Source organism: Equus przewalskii, chromosome 1, assembly GCF_037783145.1.
Source record: "Equus przewalskii isolate Varuska chromosome 1, EquPr2, whole genome shotgun sequence".
Taxonomy (NCBI): Eukaryota; Metazoa; Chordata; class Mammalia; order Perissodactyla; family Equidae; genus Equus; species Equus przewalskii.
Genome location: NC_091831.1, coordinates 146,212,785 through 146,240,460, shown reverse-complemented (window position 1 = coordinate 146,240,460; position 27,676 = coordinate 146,212,785). Strand labels below are relative to the sequence as shown.

At 35.7% G+C, this 27,676-nt stretch overlaps 1 protein-coding gene and 1 non-coding gene across 4 annotated transcripts in view; one reads left to right on the top strand and one right to left on the bottom strand.

The window, feature by feature from the left end:
• The window catches only part of UBR1 (ubiquitin protein ligase E3 component n-recognin 1), a 166,595-nt gene that overhangs the window by 98,384 nt on the left and 40,535 nt on the right, over positions 1-27,676 (bottom strand). For all 3 annotated transcript variants that reach the window (XR_011529200.1, XM_070582691.1, XM_070582701.1), the window contains 3 exons: positions 25,095-25,351; positions 22,775-22,853; positions 2,408-2,518 (listed from right to left, as the gene is read on the bottom strand). Coding sequence is in view for 2 of the 3 variants with exons in the window: in XM_070582691.1 (XP_070438792.1) it covers positions 2,408-2,518; positions 22,775-22,853; positions 25,095-25,351 (447 nt within the window). In the remaining variant the exon portion in view is untranslated. The remainder of the gene's footprint in view (positions 1-2,407; positions 2,519-22,774; positions 22,854-25,094; positions 25,352-27,676) is intronic.
• On the top strand, positions 4,325-4,392 carry LOC139078479 (small nucleolar RNA SNORD50). The gene has a single exon (XR_011531446.1). It is a non-coding gene; the product is annotated as a small nucleolar RNA SNORD50 (small nucleolar RNA).

Below are 27,676 nucleotides of genomic sequence, written 5' to 3'. Positions count from 1 at the left end.
TTTTATAGTTTTCACAACATAAATTTTGTCCTTTTGTTAAGTGTATTCCTAAATGTTTTATTCTCTTTGATACTATGATAAATGGAATGTTTTTCCTTAATTTCATCTTTGAATCGTTCATTGCTAATGTAGAGAAATAGAAGTTCAGTCATATGCTGCATAACAACATTTCAGTCAACACTGGACTGCATATACTATGGGGGCCCCATAAGGTTAAGCACCATACAGCCCAGGCGTGTAGTAGGCTATACATCTAGGTTTGTCTAAGTAGATTCTATGATGTTTGCACAACTACAAAATTGCCTAATGAGGCATTTCTCAGAACACAGTTCTCAGAACATATCCTTGTCGTTAAGTGATGCATGACTGTAATTTTTGTATAATTATCTTGTGTATTGTAATCTTGCTGAACTTGTCTATTAGTTCTATAATTTTTAGGGGGATTCCTTAGGATTTTCTATACACAAAATCATGTCATCTGCAAACAAAGCCAGTTTTACTTTTTCCTTTCCAATCTGGATGCCTTTTATATCTTTTTCTTGCCTAATTGCCCTGGTTAGACCCTCCAGTAAAATACTGAATAGATGTGGCAAGAGCAGGATCTTTGCTTGCTCCTGATCTTAGGGGAAAAGTATCCAATATAATTATAGCTGTGAGTTTTTCATAGATGCCCTCTATCAGGCTGAGGGAGTTCTCTTCTTTTATAAGTTTAAGAGTTTTTATCATGAAAGCGTGTTGGATTTAGTCAAATGCTTTTGCAGCATCTGTTGAGTTGATCCTCTGGTTTTGGTTTTTATTCTATTTATATAGTGTATTACATTAACTGATTTTCAGATGTTAAACTGTACTTTATTTTACATCATAAGAGGAAGTTCACTATGCCATATCACCTCACTATTAGTAATGGTGCTAATACTGACGACTGGTTTCAGGTGATGAGAATATGATACCTCCATTGTAAAGTTTCATTTTTTCCCTTATGATTAGCAAGTAATCTATTAGATGACAATTTAGAACCATGTGAATACTCTTCCCCATCAACCCAAAGCAGAGGTTTTAGCATCCATTATTGATCCTTGTCTAAATCAAGTTATTTCCTTATGGTTTGCAAAATGTTGATTTTTCTAATTCTATTATCCCTTCCCTATTAGCTAGCACTCCTCTAGAAAGAAGAGCTTTACTTCATGAACTGGGGATACTTGTTTACCATAAAATACAACTCCTAGTGAAAAGGCATAATAAATGCTTAGTTCATTCCCTTAACTATGAATTTTTAGAGTAAGGCATTGATAAAATAACCACTGTCATGGCAACAAACAAGTTTTACACTTTTTAGCTTTCACATAAGTTTCATTAGGAACTCATAGATTTTTATAATTCAGTACAATTCAATCAATTGCATTGGTTATTATTTTTTTGATGTTCCAATTGCCCAACTCAGGTCAATGGGAGCCTTTTCAAGCTGGGTCCTAGGTTCTTTTGACACAAATCTATCCTCACAAGCTTAACTTATATATTCCCTGACTCAGACCTGGAATCAGATATTTTTACAACAAGCCTTGATTTATTTTAGTGGGGAATGGTACTTAAGAGATCAAAATCTGGGCCCTAAGGGTGTTCACTGTTACAGGGTTATCTGAAACAGTTTAGAGTACAAAAACTACTTATTCTTGAAGTTTTCAAAAGGATTTCTCTGTGAAACTATCTGAGCGTGGCACTTTTTAGGAAGTAGTTTCTTGTGACAATTTTCTGAATCTCTTCAATGGTTATTGACTATTTGAGTTTTACCTGTTTTTGGATAAATTGTGGCACTTTATACTGTATGATAAAATAATCCATTTTTAAGTGTATTTGCACAGAATCACATAAAGAGTCTTTTATAATCCTTTTACATCTGGTTCTATGGTTATTTCTCCATTCTCCTTTCTAACTGTCTGTATCTGGGCTTGCTCATGGCTCAAATTTTTTTCCTTATTAGGATAGACACAATGGATAATTTGTTAACTGTTTTTCTTTAAGAAAAGCAATTAACGAATTTATGTGTCAATGCTACTGTTTTCTAATTCACTACATTCTGCTTCTATCTGTTAATAATTACTTCCATTTACTCTTTCAGGCTTATATATTGTTTCCTGTTACTTATCATATTGACTGCTTAACAAAAAAATATTCTCAGTTCATCTTTTCATTGTGAATTCATTTCTTCTTTAGAGAAGTAAAGAATATAATTATCAAATCCTTAACTTCTCTGGAGTCAAATAAAACTCCCTCCATTTAAATATTAGAATAGAACATAAAAATTGGTATTATCAATGGAATTCAGTTCAACTCATACACATAACATTTATTTCTATCTAATTTCATCAAGCTTAAATAGTTAGCAATTTTTTAAAAGTAATATTCTTACCTCTTTTGCAGTACTTGCTCTTCCAGGTTCATGACTTACACAGAAAGGGCCAGTTTTCCATGCCTCTGTGTCTCCACAGTCACAAAATCCTCCTCCAGTAGAAGTATGCATCTGATAAATGAAAAATGAGTTTGTCTTGATTTCAAAACGTATTAACAAAGCAAGGAAAAATGAGAAAGATGATTCAAATAATAAATGCTCTCCAATACTTCAAACTTAATTGCCTTTAATGTCACAGAAACTAAATATATCAAAAACCATTTTGATTAGTTAACCAAAATAAATCCTGAATACTTAATCAAAACAAAAATGGACCTTAAAAATTGATAAATTTTTGAAATAGACTCTAATTTTTTAAATAATAGTTTTAAAAATGTTGTACTAATGGAATGGAAACAGAACAGATTGTGAAGTATGCAAGAAATAATCTATACAACACCCAGAATGCTTGAGTAATGAGATTTTCTGAATAGACGCTTTTGTCATTATCATGACATTATATAATACTTAAGAAATATATAAAGTATTTTCATCTATATTGATGTCCAACAGCAACTAAAACTTAGTCACAACATTTCTCCTTTGAGGGTTCTTGTAAAAAAATTATCTAAAATATACTAATCCAGATAGAGGATGATGACAATGGCCTGATTTTGAATCTATCCCAAAACTTCCCCCTCCAAAATATACAATTAACAAGGACAGAAATAAAACCATACATAATCCATGTTTGCAGCATTACTAGCTGACAAAAACCAAACATCACGATCCTCAAAACACTTGTTCCATAAGAGCTGCCGCTGCCTATCACTTCAAGCCTGTAGACAAGAAAGGGGAGCTTAAGAGACTCTATGAAAGACAGCAGAGGGGTACAGAGGACTTAGATGAAGCACAGGCAAAACCACACCCCAAAAGAGAAAGCCCAGTGCTAAGGGACAAATACCAAACACAAGTTGCAACTTAGTGATTCACAGGGAAAGAGACTGAAAGTGAGCAGGACCAGAAGTGGCAACCTGAGAGAAGCATTACTTCTGGAGGAAAATCAGATACATTAAAAAAAGCCAGCAACCCCTTAAAGATACGGCAGTAAATGAAATGAAAAGAAGAAGGGAAAATTAAGGATCTTAGGGAAACAAGACATGCCAAACCCTCCCCTCATCTCACCACTACCACCACCATCATCTACATAAGAAATTACATGTAAAAGGGCAGAACTGACAGAAGACAGCAGTTCTGAACCCTGTCCATGAAATAAAAAATAGAAAAAAGCAATATCCATACAAAACTATTACCAAAAGAAAAAGCAAATAAGAGCCAAAACCCAATCACGACGCTGGAGAAAACTGTAGCACAATGCTTTAAAACTGGATTACATCACCTCAAACAAGCATTTGGGGATATGAAAACCCTTAATCAGATTAAAACACCTTTAATCAGAAATACTAAAACTAAGAATAGAAATGGACAAAAAAACAATAATAAATGAGAATTGATTAAACTCAGGACAAAAAAGAGAAGAAAGTGAGAAAATCATATCAGAAAAGAATTCTAAATTATAAAGTATCTGAGGTAAGACAAATGAAAAATTAATAGCATTGAAACAAATCAGGAAAACAATGAAGAGAATTAAAATGAAATGAAGTAAAGAAATACAGAATCAGAGAAAAAGTAGTTGAAACAGAAGACAGGCATAAGAGAGCCAAGGTAAGTATAACTGGAATTACTGAAGAAGAAATTCAAAACAATAGAAAAGAGCTAATATTTAAAACTGTAATCTAAGAAAACTTCCTGGAAATAAAAGAAGACCTGAATCTGCACATTGAAAGTGTCCATGAGTGAGAAAACACTCACCCAGTATGATCAACTCCAAAGTATAACCTACTAAAACTGTTAGACTTTAAAGATAAAAGTCCTTACACCAGGATGATCCTATCCCAAAACTGAATTTCTGTTGAAAAAACTTATACGGATCTGGCTTCTGAGACAGACCATTATAAGGACAATAGTATTTAAATAAGTTCTTCTGAAGTTGATAGTCTTATAAATCTCAAATGTTTTTCCTTTTCTAGGGCTAGTGTCATGAAATTTACTTGTCCTATGAAAAACTGGTGATCAGGAAAAGTTCTTCATTTTACAGACATGAAAAGTAAACATACAAATCAAGATGGATTATATTGATTTTTTAATTTTTAAAATAAATTTTGAGCCAACATCAAATCTAGATTAACGGATCCATAAGATTCAAGCCCTTTCTATTCAATCATATAACACTGTCCAAGAGAGTCACTGTCCAAGAGAGTCACACTGTTAACCAGTAGGTTACTTCCTAGATCTATTTCTACTTTGTAAGTACAGGAATACATGTGATACTAAGCATTTTCAATAAAAAGTTTTTTTTCAGTTAACCAGCCTGGTAATCAAATTTTTCTAAATGAATATTTTACCTTTGGTCACCTGTTTGAATTTAAAATGCATAATTGTAATTAAAGCTGAGTGAAAGTTTAAAAATAAAAAAAGATAAAAGTCCTGAGAGCCTTCAGGCAAAAAGATAAAATAATGTTAACAGCAAGAAAATCAGACTTCTCAATAACAACATATAGAAAAGACAACAGTAGAGCAGCATTTTTAAAGAAAGAAAATGTAAACTAAGGATATTATCTCCAGCCAAGCTATAAAAATGCAATTTTGAACATGTCAGAACTTAGGGAACACTGTATACATGTGCCCTTCCTGAGGAATTTACTTGAGCAAAGATCAGTAAACTTTCTGTATAAGGGACAGTAAATATTTTAGGCTTCGTAAGTCATACAATCTCTATTGAATTACTCAAATCTACTATTGTAGTACAGAAGCAGCCATAAACAATAAATAAATGAATGAGCATGGCTATGTTCTAACAAAACTTTATTTATGGTCACTGAAATTTTAGTTTCATATAATTTCCATGTATCATAAAAGATTTTTCTTGTCTTTTTCCTGAACCATCTAAAAATATAAAAAACACGCTTAGCTTGCAGGCCATAAAAAAATAGGTGGTGAGACAGATTTGACCCATAAACTGTAGTTTATGGACATCTAGAGGATGAGTTTCAGCCGACCAAAAGATGACTAGGCAAACTTCAGAAAAAGGACAGATGGTGAACACATTATATATTTAATTGTAGAGTTAGGAACAAACCAAGGGTGAGGACATGGATAGAAGAATGTGAACAATATATGGTCTGACAGTCAGGAAGACTACAACTGAAAAATAAGAAAAGAGAAAAAGAAAGTAACATAAGATCATTGACTGTTATATAAGTAATAGAAGACAGTCAAAGATAGCATTAAAACTGACAGACTAGATAATAAAAAGTTAAGGGGAAGAAAAGGAACTAAAGGCACTATAAAAATTATTACTAAAAGTAGAGATAACCACTAGAACAAAAGTACCAAAAGAAATTAGAATATACAAATTAATTTTTCTTTCTTCATATATACAGTATACTGAAGAACGCTGGACTCATCCATAATTACTAAAAATGTAGCTGTACTAAAAGAAAGTATAAGCATAATTTTAGAATAGGGAATGCCATGGAAGCAAGGCATAAAATCCAAAGCTTTAAAACAAATTGGATAAATTTAACAACATACAAATTTAAAATGTCAGTAAGACAAATGATAGCATAAATCAAGTTAAAAAGACAGAAAACAGATCTTCTAAAGTCAAACATACACTTAACTTATGATCCAACAATCTTATTCCTAGGTTACCCAAGAGAAATGAAAACATACACTCACACAAAGACTTTTATTTGAATGTTTATAATAACTTTATTTAAAAGCCAGAAATAACCCAAATGTTCATCAACTGGTAAAGGATAAATTGTGGCACAATCATACAGTGGTGTACTACTCAGCAATAAAAAAAGAACAAACTGCTGATACACGAATGATGTCAACGGCCTTATGCTAAATGAAAAAAGATAGACAGGAAACACTACATACTATATGATTTCATTTATATGACAGTGTGAAAGTGCAAAACTACAGGGTCAGAAAACAGATGAGCGACTGCCTGAAGATAGGGGTAAGAAGGAAAAAGGATTGACTGCAAAGGGGGACTAGAGAACTTTGGAGGTGATGTAAATATTTTATAATTTGATTATTAATGAACTACATATGTGTGTGAAACTCAGGAAATGGTACACTTGAAGGCATAGATTTTAGTGTATATAAATTTTATCTCAATAAATCTGATGTAAAAATATAAATTTAAAAAAGACATGCATACTAAGAGAAAATATTTTGAAGTAGGTAACAGCAGTAAGAAAAATGCAATAGAAAAATGAGTAAAGGATAGAGACAGGCAATAAACAGAAGAAATAAAACATACAGTTAAAATACAAAAAGATGTTCATAATACAAGTAATAATAGAAATTCAAATTAAAATAATGAAATTATTTGCCTAACAGATTGGCAAAAAGTAAAAAAACTGATTAAATAAAGTTTGGTGACAGGTATGGAGAAAGAACATTCTCATATCCTTTTAATGGGAATGTAAGTTGGTACAGCAATTCAAGAAAAACATCTGGCAAAAATCTATCAAAATTTGAAATGCACATACCCTTCAATCCAGAAATATACCTCTAAGAACCTGGCCTCAGGTATTCTTGACGAGATACGTATATACTCATTTATATAAAAAAAAAAAAGGTGTATGTGTATAAAACAAAGGTATATGTGTATGTTCCAATATTTGTTGATCAGTGAAAAACTGGAAACAATGTAATTGTCTAGAAAAAGAGGAAGGGTTAAATATACTATGATATATTTACACAAAGGAATACATGCAGCAATTAAATAAGGCAAGAGCTGTTATATATATCAACATAGAATTATCCCCATGAAATACTGTTTAAGTTAAAAACAAGTTGCAAAATGATATATTCTAAGATCCCATTTATACAAATACGCATACATGAACACCCTTTCCTAAGCATATATGTATGTGTGTGCATGTTTGTAATTATACAAATAAAAATCTGTAAAGATATACACTAAATTGTTTATTTACTTTAACAAAGAAAGCAGAATGGGGCAGAAAGGCAACTATAATTTTAGTTTTATTCTTCTGTATTTTTGAATTTTTTAAAAGGTAGGTTTTGGGGTTGGCCTGGTGGCACAGCGGTTAAGTGCACACGTTCCGCTTTGGCGGCCTGGGGTTCACTGGTTCGGATCCCGGGTGCACACATGACACTGCTTGGCAAGCCATGTTGTGGTAGGCGTCCCACATGTGAAGTAGAGGAAGATGGGCATGGATGTTAGCTCAGGGCCAGTCTTCCTCAGCAAAAAGAGGAGGATTGGCAGCAGATGTTAGCTCAGGGCTAATCTTACTCAAAAATAAATAAATAAATAAATTAATTAAATAAAATAATAAAGGTGAGTTTTAGTATATTGCCCAGGTAAATAAATTTTGTTAACACTATTGTGCTTCAAAGACAATACATGACTATAAATTCTCATCATGTAGGATTACAGAATGTATAAAGCAAGCTGAATTTAAAATAGACTCTGATATTTTTATAGTTGAATCTTAGTTGTCAGCACTCCCCATAATTTAGCCCTTTTGATCCTAACACTTTATTTCAACAAACGTTTGTCGACAGCCTCTATGTCCCAGGAACTATGACATAGGAGGTACATGAGACCTGGGCCTTATCCTCAAGAGTTTATAGTCCAGTGGGGATGAAGAACATATAAACATATCATTGCAATTTAGTGAATGAAGATAGAGATGTCCACAGAAAGGGACAGAGAAAAAGAAGATTGTTAGTGGGCTCTGTTTTATTCTCCAGATTTATTCTAATTGGCTCTGGAATTTGTTCAATAAAAGTGCCATATCACTCCCAAGGTTACAAGTGGATCTGGATTTTGGTATCAGCTGCCAAGATACAAGACAATCCTAGGTAGATGAACTCAGCCACTATTTTGGTTCTACTTGATGCAAGTTATGATATCTATTCTGATCTTGGCTTGTCAGAATTTAAATGACTCATCAAATCAAAGACCTTGGTCCTGTCAGCATGAATAATGACAAAATAAACAGCCAAAGATCTTGTTCTGATTATCTAGGAAGATAGCAAAGTTAAGTGGCAATATAAGGGTTTTCCATATTCACCATTCCAAAATAAGCAAAAGCAAACGTTAAGAACAATCCGGGGGCCAGTCCCACGGCCAGGTTGTTAACTTCACATGCTCCACTTTGGGAGCCCAGGGTTTCACCAGTTTGGATCCTGGGCACAAACCTAGCACCGCTTACTGAGCCATGGTGAGGTAGCATCCAACATGGAAGAACCAGAAGGACCTACAACTATAATATACAACTATGAACCAAGGGGCTTTGGGGAGAAAAAGAAAAAAAAACATTGGCAACAGATGTTAGCTCAGGGCCAATCTTAAAAAACAAAACAAAGCAAGAGAAAACACAATCCGGAAAATACATTCCAATAGCAATGGGAAAAACTTTTTTAAAGTCACGTTCAGTTGAAAGGTTTCAGTTAAAAAGTTTGTTAAAAGGTTTCTGCAGTTCTTAGGCACTGCAGCTTGCGATACATTTGGGATAATTCTTCCCTAAAGCAATTTTGCAAAATGTACTAGGAACTTTTAAAAGATCATTTTAAAAAAGTCATGTCTTTATTTTTCTAAAGCAGTTTTAGCTTCATAGAAAAACTGAGTAGAAAATACCAAGTTCCGGGAGTGATGTCAGCATCATGGTAGAGTGAGCTTGCCGGGGACTCTCTCCCCTCCAACGTACAACAAAAAGGAGTAACCATATTCCACAGAAAATATCCTAATAGCACAGGAATCCTTGGAGAGTCATGGCAGCTAAACAACAGAGGGCAGAAAGGCTGGAGCCCCCCTCGGAGGAGATGAAATGGGGTAAGAGGGAACTTTGCTCTCTCCCCTAAGGACTGGGATCACTGCCGCAGGAGGCTCCATGAGGGAAGGAGTCGGGGACAGGTCGCACGGCCGCAGGATCACCCAGGACTCCCTAGGGCCCTTGCAGCCTAGAGGGAAGCCCTCTAACAGGGTGAAAACTTTCATGCAGGGGTGACCTAAGCAAGCCAAGACCCCAGGGGACCAGATAGCAAGAGCTGATCGGGAAACCGGGGACCGCACACAAGAGAAGGCACACCCCCAACCAGCGCTGTGCTGCATCGTCTCAGCAGAAGGCAAAGGGCTCAGAATACGAGGCTCTCGATCTCCCATCCAGTGGCGATAGGCTGTAACTGCAACCGAATAATATCACAATGGGTATAACTGGAACTTCAAGCATCAAGCAGTTCATCAAAACTCCAGACCAGAGAGAAAACAAATACCCAGAATTCTGTCCTGAGGACTCAGACATAAGTAAACTAAATGACAATGAATTCAGAATAGCTACCGCCAAAAAACTCAATGAGGTAAAAGAGAATATAGAGAAACAATTCAATGAGTTCAGGAGCTACTTCACAAAAGAGATTGAAACTATAAAGAAGAATCAATCAGAAATACTAGAAAGGAAAGACACAATGGAAGAGAGAAAACAAAATATGGATTCCCTGAATGCTCGTGTGGATACCACAGAGGAGCAAATCAGAATAATCAAACATAGACATGTTGAACTGCTCCAGACAGAGGACGAGAGAGGACTAAGACTAAAAAGAAATGAATGAAGTCTCCGAGAAATATCCAACTCAATGAGGAAATGCAACAGAAGAATTACAGACATCACAGAAGGTAAAGAGAAAGAGAACGGAGCCAAAAGCATGCTCAAAGAAATAATAGCAGAGAACTTCCCAAATCTAGGGAATGAGAGGGAAATGTGTGTGGAGGAAGCTTTCAGATTTCCTAAATTTGTCAATGTAAAAAGACCTACTGCAAGACATATAATAGTAACACTGGCAAAAATGAATGACAAAGAAAGAATACTCAGGGCAGCAAGGCAAATAACCTACAAAGGAACCCCTATCAGACTTTCAGCAGATTTCTCTGCAGAAACCTGACAAGCTAGGAGAGAATGGAATGACATATTCAAAACTTTAAAAGATAAAAATCTTCAGCCAAGAATAATCTATCCAGCAAAAATATCCTACAGATAGGAGGGAGAAATTAAATCTTTCCCAGACAAACAAACGCTAAGGGACTTCGTAGCCACAAGACCCCCCTTCAAGAAGTCCGCAAGAAGGCCCTCATACCTGATAAAAGAAAATACCAAGTTCCCATACACACCTTCTCACCACCATACAGTTTCTCCTATTATTAACATTTTGCATTATTGTGGTACATTGGTTACAATTGAGAAATCAATGTTACACATTATTATTAATTAAGGTCTATAATTTACATTAGGGTTCACTCAAAAATGTGCTGTACATTTTTGGGTTTTGATGAATGTCTGACATGCATACACTAGCACAGTATCATACAGATTAGTTTTGCTGCCCTAAAAATCCCTTGTGCTATACCTATTCATCTCTTGATCCCTCCCACCACCATCCTTCAGCCCCTGATCTTTTTATTGTCTCCATACTGTTGCCCTTTCCAGAATGTCATATAGCTAGAGTCATACAGAGTGTAGCCTTTCACAATGGCTTCTTTAACTTAGCAATAAGCATTTAAGGTCTCACCATGTCTTTTCATAGTTTGGTAGCACATTTCTTTTTATCACTGAATAATAAGCCACTGTATGGGTATACCAAAGTTTCTTTATCTAGTCATCTATTGAAGGACATCTTGGTTGCTTCCAGGTTTTGGAAAACACGAATAAAACTGCTATAAACATTCTTGCACAGTTTTTTGTGCAAACATAAGTTTTCAGTTGACTAAATACCAAGGAGTGCAACTGCTAAATTGTATGGTCACAGTATGTTTTGTTCTGTAAGAAATTGTCAAATCATCTTCCAAAGTGGCTGTACCATTTTGCAATCCTATCATCAATCAATAAGAGTTCCTGTTGCTCCACATCCTCACCAGCATTTGGTGTTGTCAATGTTTAGTATTACGACAATTCTAATACATGTGTAATGGTATCATCTTGTTTTACTTTGCAATTCCCTAATGACATATGATGTTGAGCATCTTTTCACATGCATATTGGCCATTTGTATATCTTCTTGGTGAAGATTCCATTTCAGATCTTTTGCCCATTTTTTAATTGGGTTGTTCATTTTCTGATTGTTGAGTTTTAAGAGTTCTTTGTATATTTTGGGGAACAGTCCTTTATCAAATATTTGTTTTCCAAAGATTTTTCATCCAGTCTGTGGGTTGTCTTTTTATACTGTGAAAGGTCAGTATTTTTTAATCCCATAATTCCATCTCTGAGAACCTATCCTACACATGAAAAAATGATTAACACATAAAGATATTTACTGTAACACTATTTACCATTGTAAACACACTGAAATCCAAATAAACTTCCCAATAGGTAAACAGTTAATATAAATTATGGTTAAATATTATATACACAATATGTTTTAAAACAAACATAAAAAGTTGAATGCATAATTTTATATACTTTGCATTTAACAATTAGAGGCATGAGAACTTTTTCTTTTACAACTCTGTACACTTCATTTGAAAACTTCATCTTTTTCTGATTAGAGGAGATGCTTATATGAATATACTGTTTTGTAACATTTTTCTCATTTAACAACATAAAGAAAATATTTCTCTTTGTTAAAAAATAATGATTTACAGTGGGTGTTCTTATTTATTTATTTTGAGGAGAAAATACATAGGTTTACTGTAGGTATTTTTTAAAGATAGTACTGCAGTATGTTTTTTTTTTTTAATATTTACCTTGTTCGTATGTGAGAACATTCAAGTTCTACTCTCAGCAAATTTCAATTATACAACATGGTGTTATCAATAAGTCACCATGTTATACATTAGATCCTCAGATACTATTCATCTTACTGTAGGTTTTTTAGGGGGTAAATTATTGAAAAGCTAGAAATTGCTAAGAAGGGTCACATTATCCACAGCAGAACAAACAGTTAAAAATTTTATCCTTCTTATTTTCTTGTTCTCAACAGTTATTTGGGTCATTCTGCCACTAAAGGTTTTTCTTGGCCCTTTTTTCTCATATCAGATCTTGGGTCGGCCGTCATTACTCCTTTTTTCTTCTCCTTCTCTGGAGCAACATATACCCCTTCTTATCTCTTACAAGCTTTTTTTTTCTTTTTAAGATTTTTTTTTTTTCCTTTTTCTCCCCAAAGCCCCGCAGTACATAGTTGTATATTCTTCGTTGTGGATCCCTCTAGTTGTGACATGTGGGACGCTGCCTCAGCATGGTTTGACGAGCAGTGCCATGTCCGCACCCAGGATTCGACCCAACGAAACACTGGGCCACCTGCAGGGAAGCGCGCGAACTTAACCACTCGGCCACGGGGCCAGCCTCTCTTACAAGTTTTTTTTTATGATTTCATTTTTCTTTTATGAAGTATTTTATTATACAAAAGAATATACACAAAGTATACGTAATTTACAAAGCATAACAACAAAACAAACACCGATGAAACCACCATCCAACCTCAGAGAATATCAATACTGCTGAAACTCCCTGTACGATCAACAGAATCCCATCTTCTTACCTGCCCTGGAGGTAACTACTCAGCTGAGTTGTGCTTATTAGCCATTCCCTGGCTTTTCTTTAAAAATTTCAACACACATACAGGTATTCCAGAAAGATTCTATCTCCCACCAAGTGTTCCATTCTCTTCACACTCACTTTTATGGCTATTATTTTTTTAAGATTATAAACATAATTTTTCAGTAGTCATACAATAACCCGTCCTTCTGATGACTCGAAAGTTCCTGAGGAAGCTGTATAAGCACCAAGAAGAGCTCTGCAACCACCTAAAGATGGTAAACCTAAGGACACTCCATAAAAGAGTGCTTTGTCATGGCAACGTAGACTGCCGAGCTTTAAATACTTGAAGGTAGCTTATGGAAAAGGTTCCCCCAAATTAACAGAAACGTTTTTCACCAGTCCACAGAAAGATCAAAAAAGAAAGGAATATGGTGAGCTCTTTCACAGAGCTACATATATGCACTTTGAAGGACTGCTCTTTATTCTAAGATCCTACTTTCTTGGAATTAAAATGTATTTTACTTTATAAAATGATACGAGATGGTAGGTATTTTTTGGTTGCTTTTCATGTGCTGTTTCTAAAATTATAATAAGACTTACTTGGGAAATTCTGATGTCACCATCATGATGGAGTGAGCTCTCCCGTTAAACTCTCCCCTCTAAGATACAATGGAAAGGACAGTCATACTCCAACAAGGGACAGTCACACAACAGAAAAGATGTCTGAGAGACTCATGCGGCCATACATCTGAAACTGGAGGTGTTGGAGCCCCCACATCCCCGAGGAAGTGGAACGAGGTAAAAGAAATCTTCTCTTCCTCCCAAAGGGCAGTAACCCAGGGACTGTGCACAGCTCCGAGAGGAAATGCGGGAGGCAGTGGCCCTCTGCAGGAACACGATTGCTCTCTGAGGTCCCTCACAGCCCAGGGAAAAGCCCCATACAGAGATGACTAGCTATCATGGGGGTGTCTTCATCATGCTAACACCTCAGGACAGCAGATAGCAAGGGCAGAGCGAGAAGCCCCTGAGATATTGCAGGAGAAAGAAAGTGCCCCATCCCCCACTGATCTCCCCAGCTCAGCAGTCACAGAAAGGCAGTGAATGAGATCTGAGCTGCAGATTGTGGTGGGTTCAGAATATGCAGCTCTTGACCCACACCCAGTGGTGGCAGGCGGAAGAGGCAATCAATTACTACCACTATGCAGAAGCTCAAATCCACGCCATCTAGCAATAAGGAAAAATATATTAAATCTTCAAACCAGAAGGAAAATGACAAGTACCCAGAAAGCAATCCGAAAGGCACAGAAATCTATAATCTAAATGGCAGGGAATTCAAAATAGCTATCACAAAACAAACTCAACAAGTTACAAGACAATGCAGATAGACAGTTCAATGAATTCAGAAATTACTTCACAAAAGACACTGAAACTACAGAGAACCAATCAAAAATACTGGAGATGAAAAACACAGTGGATGAGATAAAAAAGAATATAGATTTCCTGAACAATAGAATAAGGGAGGAATGAATCAGCAATACTGAGGAGAGAAATAGAGAAATGCTTCAGATGAAGAAGGAGAGAGAACTAAGGCTAAAAAGAAATTAAGAAGTTTTCTGAGAAATATCCAACTCAATATAGGTATTCCAGAGGTAGAAGAGAAGGAGAATGGAGCAGAAAGCTTGTTCAAAGAAATAATAGCAGAGAACTTCCCAAACCTGGGGAAGAAGATGTAAACGCAAGTGAAAGAAGCCAATAGATCGCCTAACTATATCAATGTAAAAAGACCTACTGCAAAGCATATAGTAGTGAAGCTGGCAAAAGTCAGCGACAAAGAGAAAATACCAAGGGCAGAAAGACAGAAGAAAATAACATACAAGGGTACCTCTATCAGGCTTTCAACGGATTTCTCAGCAGAAACCTCTACAGGCTACAAAAGTGGAATGATATATTCAAAGTTCTTAAAGACAAAAACTTTCAGCCAAGAATACTCTATACAGCAAAAATATCATCAGATATGATGGAGAAATAAAAACTTTCCCAGAAAACAAAAGCTAAGGAAGTTCAAGACTCCTGCTACAAAAAACCCTCACGGAGGCCCTTTTGCCTGAAAAAAAGAAGAAAGCAGTTACAAAGCCCTGAGTAAGGAGATAAACAGGTAGACAAAATCAGCTAAGTGTAGCTATCCATCAGAATACATTAGCAAACACTCAAGTATAACATTAAAGATATAGGGGAGGAAAACACCAAAAATAAATAAAATCTTGTCATTTTAAACACAAACTCACAACACAAGATGGGAAAAGATGTAACAAAACAACTTAGCAGGGGAAGAGGAAAGGGATGAAATTGGCTTATCCTAAGGAAATAAGAAGTTATCAGAAACTGGACTATCTCATTAGTGATATTTTTCATACAAACCACATAGTAATCACTGAACAAATAAGTAGAAGAGACACACAAGTAATACACAAGGAGAAAACTAAGCAAACCAGCACAGAAAACTACTTAACTGAATTGGTATTCTGAAGTACACAGGATGAGAAAGGAAATGCAGAAGAACTGGAAAACAAGCAACAAAATTGCAGCATTAAGCCTTCATATATCAATAATCACTGTAGATGTAAATGGTTTGAATTCTCCAATCAAAAGACATAGAGTGGCAGGAAGGATTAGCAAACAAGACCCAACAATATGCTACCTCCAGAAAAACATCTCAGCTCCAATGACAAACACATGCTCGGAGTGAAGGGATGGAAGATGATACTCGAAGTTAATGGCAAACAAAAGAAAGAAGGTGTTGCAATACATATATTAGAAAAAGTAGACTTTAAGATAAAAGAGTTAAAGAGAGACAGAGAGGAGCAGTATATAAGGACAAAAGGGACACTTCACTGAGAAGACATAACACTTATAAGTATCTATGCACCAAACACAGAAGCACCAAAGTACATAAAGCAACTATTAACAAACCTAAAAGGAGATATTAACAACAACACAATAACAATAGGAGTCCTCAGCACTATACTTACATCAATGGATAGATCATCCAGACAGAAAGTCAACAAGGAAACAGTGGAATTAAATGAAAAACTAGACCAGATATGTATACAACACTCCATCCCAAACCAGCAGCATACATATTCTTCTCAAGTGCACATGGAACATTCTCAAGGATAGACCATAGGTTGGGAAACAAGGCCTGAATAAATTTAAGACTGAAATCATATTGAGCATCTTTTCCGACCATACTGCTATGAAACTAGAAATCAACTACAAGAAAAAAGGTGAGAAAGGGACAAAGATGTGGAGACTAAATAACACACTACTGAACAACCAGTGGATCACTGAAGAAATTAAAGAAGAAATCAAAAATATCTGGAGACAAATGAAAATGAAAATATACCATACCAACTATATGGGATGCAGCAAAAGTTGTTGTATGAGGGAAATTCATCGCCTTACAGACTCATTGTAACAAGAAAAATGTCAAACAAGCACTCTCAGACTTCACCTAACACAATTAGAAAAGGAACCACAAACAATGCCCAAAGTCAGCAGAAGGAGGAAAATAATAAAAATCAGAGCAGAAATAGATGAAATTGAAACAAGAAAGTAGAAAAAATCAATGAAACAAAGAGCTGGATGTTAAGAAGACAAACAAATTGACAAACTCTTAGCCAGACTCACTAAGAAAAAGAGAGAGAAAGCTCAAATAAATAAAATTGGAAATGAAAGAGGAGAAATTACAATGGATGCCACAGAAATGTAAAAAATTATAAGGGAATACTATGAAAAATTGTATGCCAAAAACTTGGACAACCTAGAAGAAACGGATAAATTCTTAGACTCTTACAACCTCCCAAAGCTGAATCAAGAAGAAACAGATAATCTGAATAGACGAACCACAAGTAAAGAGATTGAAAGAGTAATCAGACTTCCCAAAAAATAAAAGTCCAGGACCAGAGGGCTTCTCTGGAGAATTCTACGAAACATTCAAAGAAGATTTAATACCTATCCTTCTCAAACTATTCCAAAAATTGGGGAAGACAGAATACTTCCTGACACATTCTATGAGGTCAACATCACTCTGATACCAAAGCCAGACAAGGACAACACAAAAAAGAAAAATTACAGGCCAATATCACTGATGAACATGGATGCAAAAATTCTCAACAACATATCGGAAACCCAAATACAGCAATACATCAAAAAGATCATATACCATGATCAAGTGGGATTTATACCATGGACACAGGGATGGTTCAACATCTGCAAATCAATCAGTGTGATACACCACATTAACAAAATGAGGAATAAAAACTACATGACCATCTCAATAAATGTAGAGAAAGCATTTGACAAGATCCAACATCCATTTGTGATAAAAACCCTTAATAAAATAGGTATAGAAGGAAAGTAGCTCAACATAATAAAGGCCATATATGACAAACCCACAGCCAACATCATACTCAATGGACAAAAACTGAAACCCATCCCTCTCAGAACAGGAACAAAACAAGGGTGCCCACTTTCGCCACTCTTATTCAACATAGTACTGGAGGTTTTGGCCAGAGCTATTCGGCAGGAAAAAGAAATAAAAGGAATCCAAAAAGGCAACGAAGAAGTAAAACTCTCACTGTTTGCAGACGACATGATCTTAGAAAACCCCAAAGAATCCACAGAAAAACTATTAGAAACAATCAACAACTACAGCAAAGTTGCAGGGTACAAAATCAACATACATAAATCAGTAGCATTTCTATATGCTAACAATGAACTAACAGAAAAACATCTCAAGAACTCAATCCCATTCACGATCGCAACAAAAAGAATAAAATACCTTGGCATAAATTTAACCAAGGAAGTGAAAGATCTATACAACGAAAACTACAAGACCTTCTTGAAAGAAATCGACGACGACATGAAGAGATGGAAAGACATTCCATGCACATGGATTGGAAGAATAAACATAGTTAAAATGTCCATTCTACCTAAAGCAATCTACAGATTCAACACTATCCCAATCAGAATTCCAATGTCATTCTTTACAGAAATGGAACAAAGAATCCTAAAATTCATATGGGACAACAAAAGACCCCGAATTGCTAAAGCAATCCTGAGAAAGGAGAGCAAAGCTGGAGGCATCACAATCCCTGACTTCAAAACATACTACAAAGCTACAGTAATCAAAACAGCATGGTACTGGTACAAAAACAGATGCACAGATCAATGGAACAGAATTGAAAGCCCAGAAATAAAACCACACATCTATGGACAGCTAATCTTCGACAAAGGAGCTGAGGGCCTACAATGGAGGAAAGAAAGTCTCTTCAACAAATGGTGCTCGGAAAACTGGAAAGCCATGTGTAAAAGAATGAAAATTGACCATTCTTTTTCACCATTTACTAAAATAAACTCAAAATAGATCACAGACCTAAAGATTAGGCCTGAAACAATAAGTCTTCTAGAAGAGAATATCGGCAGTACACTCTTTGACATCAGCTTCAAAAGAATCTTTTCGGACACCATAACCCCTCACATGAGGGAAACAATAGAAAGAATAAACAAATGGGACTTCATCAGACTAAAGAGCTTCTTCAAGGCAAGGGAAAACAGGATTGAAAGAAAAAAACAGCCCACTAATTGGGAAAAAATATTCACAAGTTACTTATCAGACAAAGGGTTAATCTCCATAATATACAAAGAACTCACACAACTCAACAATAAAAAAACAAACAACCCAATTACAAAATGGGCAGGGGACATGACAGACATTTCTCCAAAGAAGATATACGGATGGCCAATAGACACATGAAAAGATGCTCATCATCACTAATCATCAGGGAAATACAAATCAAAACTACACTAAGATATCACCTTACACCTGTTAGAATGGCAAAAATATCCAAAACCAAGAGTGACAAATGTTGGAGAGGCTGTGGAGAAAAGGGAACCCTCATACACTGTTGGTAGGAATGCAAACTGGTGCAGCCACTATGGAAAACAGTATGGAGATTCCTCAAAAAGTTAAGAATAGAAATACCTTACGACCCAGCCATCCCACTACTGGGTATCTATACTGAGAACCTGAAATCAGCAATTCCAAAAGTTCCATGCACCCCTATGTTCATTGCAGCATTATTCACAATAGCCAAGTCATGGAACCAACCTAAGTGCCCAGCAACTGATGATTGGATAAAGAAGATGTGGTATATATATACAATGGAATACTACTCAGCCATAAAAAAGGACAAAGTCGTCCCATTCACAACAACATGGATAGACCTTGAGGGTATTATGTTGAGTGAAATAAGCCAGACAGAGAAAGACGAACTCTGTATGACTCCACTCATAGGTGGTAGTTAACATATGGACAAAGAGAACTGATCGGTGGTTGCCAGGGGAGAGGGGGGTGGGGGGAGGGCACTAGGGGTGAAGTGGTGTACCTACAACATGACTAATAATGATGTACAACTGTAATTTCACAAGGATGTGAACTTTCATAACCTTAATAAAAAAAAAAAAGAAGTGAAACTCTTGTTGTTTGCAGATGACATGGTTTTATATATACAAAATACTAAAGAATCCATTGGAAAAGTATTAGAAGTAATCAACGACAACAGGAAAGTTGCAGGGTATAAAATTAACTTAGAAAAATCAATTGCATTTCTATACTCTGTTAACGAACTAACACAAGGAGAACTCAAGAATACAATCCCATTTACAGTCATGACAAAAACAATAAATATCTAGGAATAAACTTAACGAAGGAGGTGAAAGACCTGTACAACGAAAACTATAAGACATTACTGAAAGAAATAGATGATGACATAAAGAAATCGAAAGAGATTCCATGCCCATGTATTGGAAGAATAAATATAGTTAAAATGTCCATAGTACGCAAAGCAATCTACAGACTCAAAGCAATCCCAATCAGAATCTCAATGACATTCTTCACAGAATAGAACAAAGAATCCTAAAATTCATATGGGGCAACAAAAGACTCCAAATAGTTAAAACAATTCTGGGAAAAAAGAACAAAGCTGGAGGCATTACAATCCCAGAATTCAAAATATACTACAAAGCTATAGCAATTTAAACAGCATGGTTCTGGTACAAAAACATGCACACACACTGATGGAACAGAACTGAAAGCCCAGAAATAAAACCACACATCTACGCACAGCTAATCTTTGACCAAAGTGCTAAGAACATACAGTGAAGAAAGGAAAATCTCTTTAATAAATGGTGTTAGGAAAACCGGACAGCCACATGCAAAAGAATGAAAGTAGACCACTACCATTCACCATACACAAAAATAAACTGCAAATGGATCAAAGACTTGAAGGCAGGACCTGAAACCATAAAACTTCTACAGGAAAATACAGATAGTACACTCTTTGCCAACAGTTTTAAAAGGATCTTTTTGAATACGTCTACTTGGACAAGGGAAACAGAAGAAAAAATAAACAAGTGGGACATCATCAGACTAAAGAGCTTCTGCCAGGCAAGGAAACCAAGATCAAAACAAAAAGACAATCCACCAATTGGGAGAAAATATTTGCAAATCATATATCTGACAAGCGGTTAATCTCCCTAATATATAAAGAACACACAACTGAACAACATAGAAACAAACAATCCGATCAAAAAATGGGCAGAGGTCATAGAGAGACATTTTCCAAAGAAGATATACAGACGGCCAATAAACACATGAAAAGATGTTCAACATCACTAATCATTAGGGAAATACAAATTAAAACTACACTAAGATCATCTCACACCCATTAGAATGGCTATAATCACCAAGGCAAAAAAGAACAAATGTTGGCGAGGTTGTGGGGTAAAGGGAACCCTCCTCCACTGCTGGTGGGAATGCAAACTGGTGCAGCCACTATGGAAAACAGTATAGAGACTCCTCAAAAAACTAAAAATAGAAATACCATATGACCAGCTATCCCACTACCGGGTATTTATCCAAAGAACTTGAAATCAACAATTTAAAGACACTTATGCACCCCTATGTTCACTGAGGCATTAATCACAATCGCCAAGACGACGAAGCAACTCAAGTGCCCATCGACTGATGAGTGGATAAAGATGTGGTATATATATATAATACTACTCGGCCATAATAAAAGACAAAATCCTCCCATTCGCCATAACATGGATGGACCTTGAGGGTATTATGTTAAGTGAGATAAGCCAGAGAGTGAAAGATAAACACTGTCTGATTTCACTCATATGGGGAAGATGAACTAACACACGGACAAAGAGAACAGTTCACTGGTTATCCAGGCGGACAGGGTTTGGGGGATGGGCACAAGAAATGAAGTGGCCAGTTATATGGTGACTGACAAATAATAATGTACAACTGAAACTTTACAATGCTGTAAACTATTATGACCTCAATTCAAAAAAAAAATCATACTTGGCCAAAGAAAAACTTGAAAACCCTATGTATTACCCAAAGTTATCTGAAATTGTACTGGCCCACAAAATCTTAAGTTTGGGAAGCACAGGCTTAGGAGTCTTTAATGTGAGGAACTGAACTCTGGTCTTGAGCCTTCAGCATCTCTCCCCATTAGTCTCCCAGAGTAAAACTGAGAAGAAATTAATAACTTCCTCCCTGAGTCTATTTTGGGTATTCTTTCTTGAGTTCTTCAGCATAAGGTAAGCTATAATTAATGCAGATAATTGAGAAATGTGGAATATAACTAATAATTAACTTTTAAAATTCCATCAGTGATTAGCTTTGCAATCTTGGGAAAACGTTTTGACCACACTATATCAAACACTCCTCAATCTGTTTCTTCTTGTGCACAATAATAATATCTATAATCTATACCTATAGATCATCACTTCCTGAGATGGAAGTGGTAACGTTGAAGCCAGTCTAAAAACAGGAACAGCACTTTCAACTCTGGAAGACATAATCTACATAATTCCAAGATGTTATTTACATTGACACAGGACTTTAGGCACGTTATATGTACAAAGAGAAACATCAATTATTATGTTGAAGCCCAGAGTACAGAACCAAGACTATTATTTGAAAAATACATTTCAGCTCAAAATAACAGGTTTGTCTAATAATGTAACAGCAAAAGAAAAAACCTTCAATCTTATTACATGGATATGCTACTCAGAACAGTGTGCAATTTAAAACTTATGAATTGTTTATGGAATTTTCCATCTAATATTTCTGGACTGCAGTTGACTTCAGATAACTGAAACCGAGAAAAGTGAAACTGTGGGTAAGGGGGGACTACTGTAGTGGTTATACAAGTGTTCACTTTATTATTTTATTCTCTCTCCTTTTTTTTTGGTGAAGAAGATCCGCCCTGAGCTTACATCTGTGCCAATTCTTCTCTATTTCGTATGTGGGTCACCACCTCAGCATGGCTGACAAGTGGTGCAGGTTCATGCCCATGATCCAAACCCATGAACCCGGGTCACCGAAGTGGAGCATGCCCAACTTAACTACTACACCATGGGGCCGACCTCTATTGTTATTCTTTAAACTTTTCATATGCTTTATACAATCTTTTGTATAAAATCTTTTACAAAAAAATTGTAAGAGGCTGCTTCTTGAGGGAGTAGATGTCCTATCACATGCTATGTTTGACGAGAGCTAAAGGTTCACATATCAGAGCTGTAATAGCAGGAATTCAAGCACTGGTCAGGAATTTGACCTAGGTGGTCATCAGATTCCTGCTAATCTAGAAATTTTATGGATCTATTTTCATACCTTGTAACGATGATTTTTATGAACACTATTCTGGAAGCAGTCCATACAGAGTACACATGTTGGATCAATTGCACAGTCCCTGAAAAAGATTGAAAATTATATTCCAAAATTTAGATGACTCCCACTGATGCTTAAGGAATGACAATATAATGTGAATGAGTTTCCTGTATGGGGCACAAACTGAATATGAAAATGCTTCAAAAACTGAATTTAAAATACTTTTTAGCCTCTTTTTAGCCATATTTGAATGTGTAAGTTTGGATGTTTGATTTTATTTCTTAAATCATCCTCATTGCCCGCCTAGCTCAGTCGGTAGAGCATGAGACTCTTAAATCATCCTCATTGCCCGGCTAGCTCAGTCGGTAGAGCATGAGATTCTTAAATCATCCTCATTGCTCTGAGCTTTCACCTGTTTTCAAAGTGTTAAATTACAATTCAAAATTAGTTTTTTTTTTAATTTTTAAGATTTTTTTTTAAAATTTTTTCCTTTTTCTCCCCAAAGCCCCCCGGTACATAGTTGTATATTCTTGGTTGTGGGTCCTTCTAGTTGTGGCATGTGGGACGCTGCCTCAGCGTGGCTTGATGAGCAGTGCCATGTCCGCACCCAGGATTCAAACCAACGAAACACTGGGCCGCCTGCAGCGGAGCGTGAGAACCCAACCACCCGGCCACGGGGCCAGCCCCTCAAACTTAGTTTTTTGAAAAATAACCATCTTTATTTTATTATCTGCCAACATCTCACCCCATTACATTTATAAATATATTTTAAAAACACTAATTGTTCTTTGGTAAATGATGCTTAGATGAAAACAAAATTATTAGACTGTAAACAATGTAAGTGCAGGAATTTATTTATTTTATATACTGATATGTCCCAAGCACCTAGAACAATGCCTGGCACATGATGGGTATTCAACTAATATTTATTGAATAAATGAAACAAATTCAGTCTCTCTTAATCTCTTACCTAACAACAACTTTTAAAATGTACTATTTTATTTAACATTTTCAGGGAAACATTAAGAACAATATAAATTAGTTTAATGTGCAAAATTAATTTGAAATATTTTATTTACAAGAGTTGAAGAGATGGAATTAGGAAGTTTTTAAAAATGAATTTTAAAAGGATAATAGGAAATAAAGATTGCTTAATAATATTCTCTAAAATACATATGATCTGACCTATTTAGAGCAGAATTTGTCAACCTCAGTAGACTAACATTTCTGAACCAGATAATTATTTGTTGGGGGTAGAGGGGACTATCCTATGCAATGTAGGATGTATAAGCAGCAACCCCGGCCTCAACTCACTAGATGCCAGTACCATTCCCCTAGTTGTGACAATTAAAAATGTCTCTATGACACTTTTGGAGAAATGAGGTCTACAAATGTGTAGTACACATTGTAGTTGAAAATAAAAATATATAAAACGATAAATGAACCTTACTATGCTAAAGAACAAAATAGTACACAAAATACAAAAGCTGATTTTTTTCTCAGAAAAGAATAGGATACATAGTATGTTCTAAACAACTGTTAACTATACATAAACCAGTCAAACCGAGAAATATAGTGAAGCAGAAAACAATTCTTTGTATTTATAAAGTATAAAAATTCAGATTCCCAATCTAAACTACCACTAATAAAGGAAAAAAACTAAAACTGTTGCTAAGATCTAAAAGCTGAAAATTTGAGGCAGGAGTAGGGAGTAAAAAAGTTCTCCATGTTACCATGATGTTTAAGGCAACTTCTTTTACAAAGGGCAAAAAGCCTAAAGCTGCTTCCAGTTTTCCTACCACTGGCCTCTTCTATCCAAGTAAATTCCAGCTGCTCTGACAGGTTCACAATCCTTTGACAACGAATTTCACGTGGTGGCAAAAAATGACCTGAATTGACACGAGACTATGAACTTTATTTACACCACTTGCTGTGAATATTTATAGGTTTCTTATATAAATGCTGTGTTTGATTATAGGATTCTGCCCTGACTCTGCTGGGAAAGTATTTAGAATTCTGAAGTATATGTGACCCCAAAACTATCAGGTAAGACTATGTGGACTACATTACAGACAAGGCAAAAATCTATTGCTCATACACTTTTGGAGAACAGGAAAAGACAATGATAGAGCTGTTTAAGTGTAAGTCATATATTCAAAAACAAGCTGTACTACCAAAAACAGATTTATAAGTTTATAATAAAAGGAAGTTAAGTAGATTAAAATATTACAAATAGGAATAAGCCAAGAAAAATACATCAGGAAATAGGTACAAAATACCAAGACTGTAATTATAACCAATCCTATAAATTTCTAATTCTTACCTACAAGAATATGTTGTCTCTCCACTTTTGAAAACCTTCCCACAAAGTTGGAATGCTCCACTGTGCTTCAATTTCTCTAAGCAAACATCTGGATCCTCTCCAAATAAGTACCATTCCAATGGAGTGAATATTGACATTTGTATACTCTCCTCCTGCTTTTCCAAGTCTGGATCCATTTCAGCAAAGTAAATTTCCGGCACCCATTGTGCCAAATGGTGCAAGAAAGTAGTATAAAAATCAACTTGCTGATCCCACCACTGAAAGAAAAAAGAAAACAAAAAATTAGACTTTGCAACAAGTTCCTCATAAAGATCTAGGGGCATAAATAATGGCACAATTCCGTAATTTTAGAAAGTGATTTACAATATATTCTTATTTTACCCTTCACCAATACAAAAGGAAAGTGAGTAACTAAGAAAACAATAGTCTTGTGCCAGCCCTGATGGCCTACCAGTCAAAGTTCGGCATATTCCAGGGGCCAGCCCAGCAGTACAGGAGTTAAGTTCGCATGTTCCACTTCAGTGGCCTGGGGTTTGCCGGTTTGGATCTCAGGTGCGGACCTACGGACAGCTTGTCAAGCCATGTTGTGGCAGGCGTCCCACATATAAAGTGGAGGAAAATGGGCACAGATGGTAGCTCAGGGCCACAGCAAAAAGAGGAGGATTGGCGGCAGATGTTAACTCAGGGCTAATCTTCCTCAAAAAAAACAAACTTCGGCATGCTCCACTCCGGCAGCCTGGGTTCAGTTCTGGGCATGGAACCACACCACTTGTCTGTCAGTGCCCATGCTGTGGGAGAGGTTCACATGAAAGAACCAGAAGAACATACAACTACACACAACTACATACTGGGGCATTAGGAAGGAAAACCAAAGAAAAAAAGGAGGAAGATTGGCAACAGATGTTAGCTTAATGAGAGACTCTTTCTCTGTAAAAAAATGAAAAAACATAGCCTCGTAAATAGCGGTTCCCCACATAACAGAGATATCTGGAAAAGGAAGAGCAGCTGTAGTGGATGAGAACTACCTTCCCTTCTGTAATGAGCAACTCCTGGTGTGTGAGGGTGATTCTATTATCAGTCAGAGGCTATACAGACAAAGCATTCCTCATACTCTTAGTTTAATTATTTTAAGGAATCATAGTGTTTTAATAAGAGATTGAAATGAATGAGCGCCAAAGGATTTTTAGAACACAAAAAGCACTAACCGTAAAGAAAGAAAAAAGGATAAAATCAGACCTCAACAAAAGTAAAATTATCTGTTCCTCAAAAGAAACTGAAATAGATGGCTTATTTGTCATGCTTATTCACACATGAAAACATGCTCAACATCATTAGTCAGGAGGGAAATGCAAATTAAAATAACAGTGAAATACCCCTACATGACCTATTAGAGTATAGGTCAAAAAATAAAATAAAAACTAGCAATACCATCCTTATATCAACAAGGACGCAGAAAATGAAAACGAAAGTGTTGGTAGGAACTCAAAATGGTACAGCCACTTTACAAAAGAGTTTAGCAGTTTCTTATAGAGTTAAACATACACTTACCATATGACTTAGCAATCAAACTGCTAGATATCTACCCAAGAAATGAAAATTCATGTTCATACAAAAACTTGCAAATGAATGTTACAGCAGCTGTATTCGTCATTGCCAAAAACTGGTAATGACCTTACTGTCCGTCAACTAGCAAATTATAAACAAACTGTGACACATCCAAACCATGGAATACCACTCAGCAATAAAAGTAATAAGTTATCAATACATGCAACATCAAAAAACATCATTGTAAAAGAAGTCAAACTCAAAAGGCTATGTACTGCCTCTTAACAGGTAAGACCACGTTCACGTGGACAGCATCTGTGTGAACTGAGAAAAGCTCATCTCTGAGCCATATTCCTGATATCCATGATAAGTAGGTTTAACAAAAACTATATGAAGATTTCAATAACGCAACCATTCCACCTTTATCTTCAATCAAACAAAATAGTTTCCAAGTATCAAGAAATGTCCTAGTAAAAAAGACATTCAGGGATTACTAACTGGCAGTTAGGCCTTAAATGTGAAGTGTGATTACTCCAAACCACCCAACTCAACATTTTTAATGCCTGTCAGTAACAGCAGACCTAAATGAAGAGAGGCAGAGGAAAAAGAAGAGGGTTGAGGGCACAGTTCTCTACTATCAACCCAACATTGGCAATTTACTTGCAATTAACATCCTTCCAATTAAATTAATATTGTTCATTTGAAATGGGTTAGCTTTTTGGATTTTATTAGTATTTCATGTTTATTTTATACTTACATTAAAAACTGTAACTATAAGGCATTTATACTGAGTTTTATATTTGTACAAATTTAAGTTATATTCTAAAAACAATTTAAGTTTTTTTGAAAGGCTACATACTATAAGATTCCACTTATATGACATTTTCGACAAAACAAAACTAACTACTCTAGAGATGGAAGACAGGACAGTGGTTGCCAAGGGTTTACCACAAAGAGGCAGTGATGAAATTTTTTAGGGCAATGAAACTGTTCTGTATCTGTATTGTGGTGATGGTTACACAACTTTTGGCAACTGC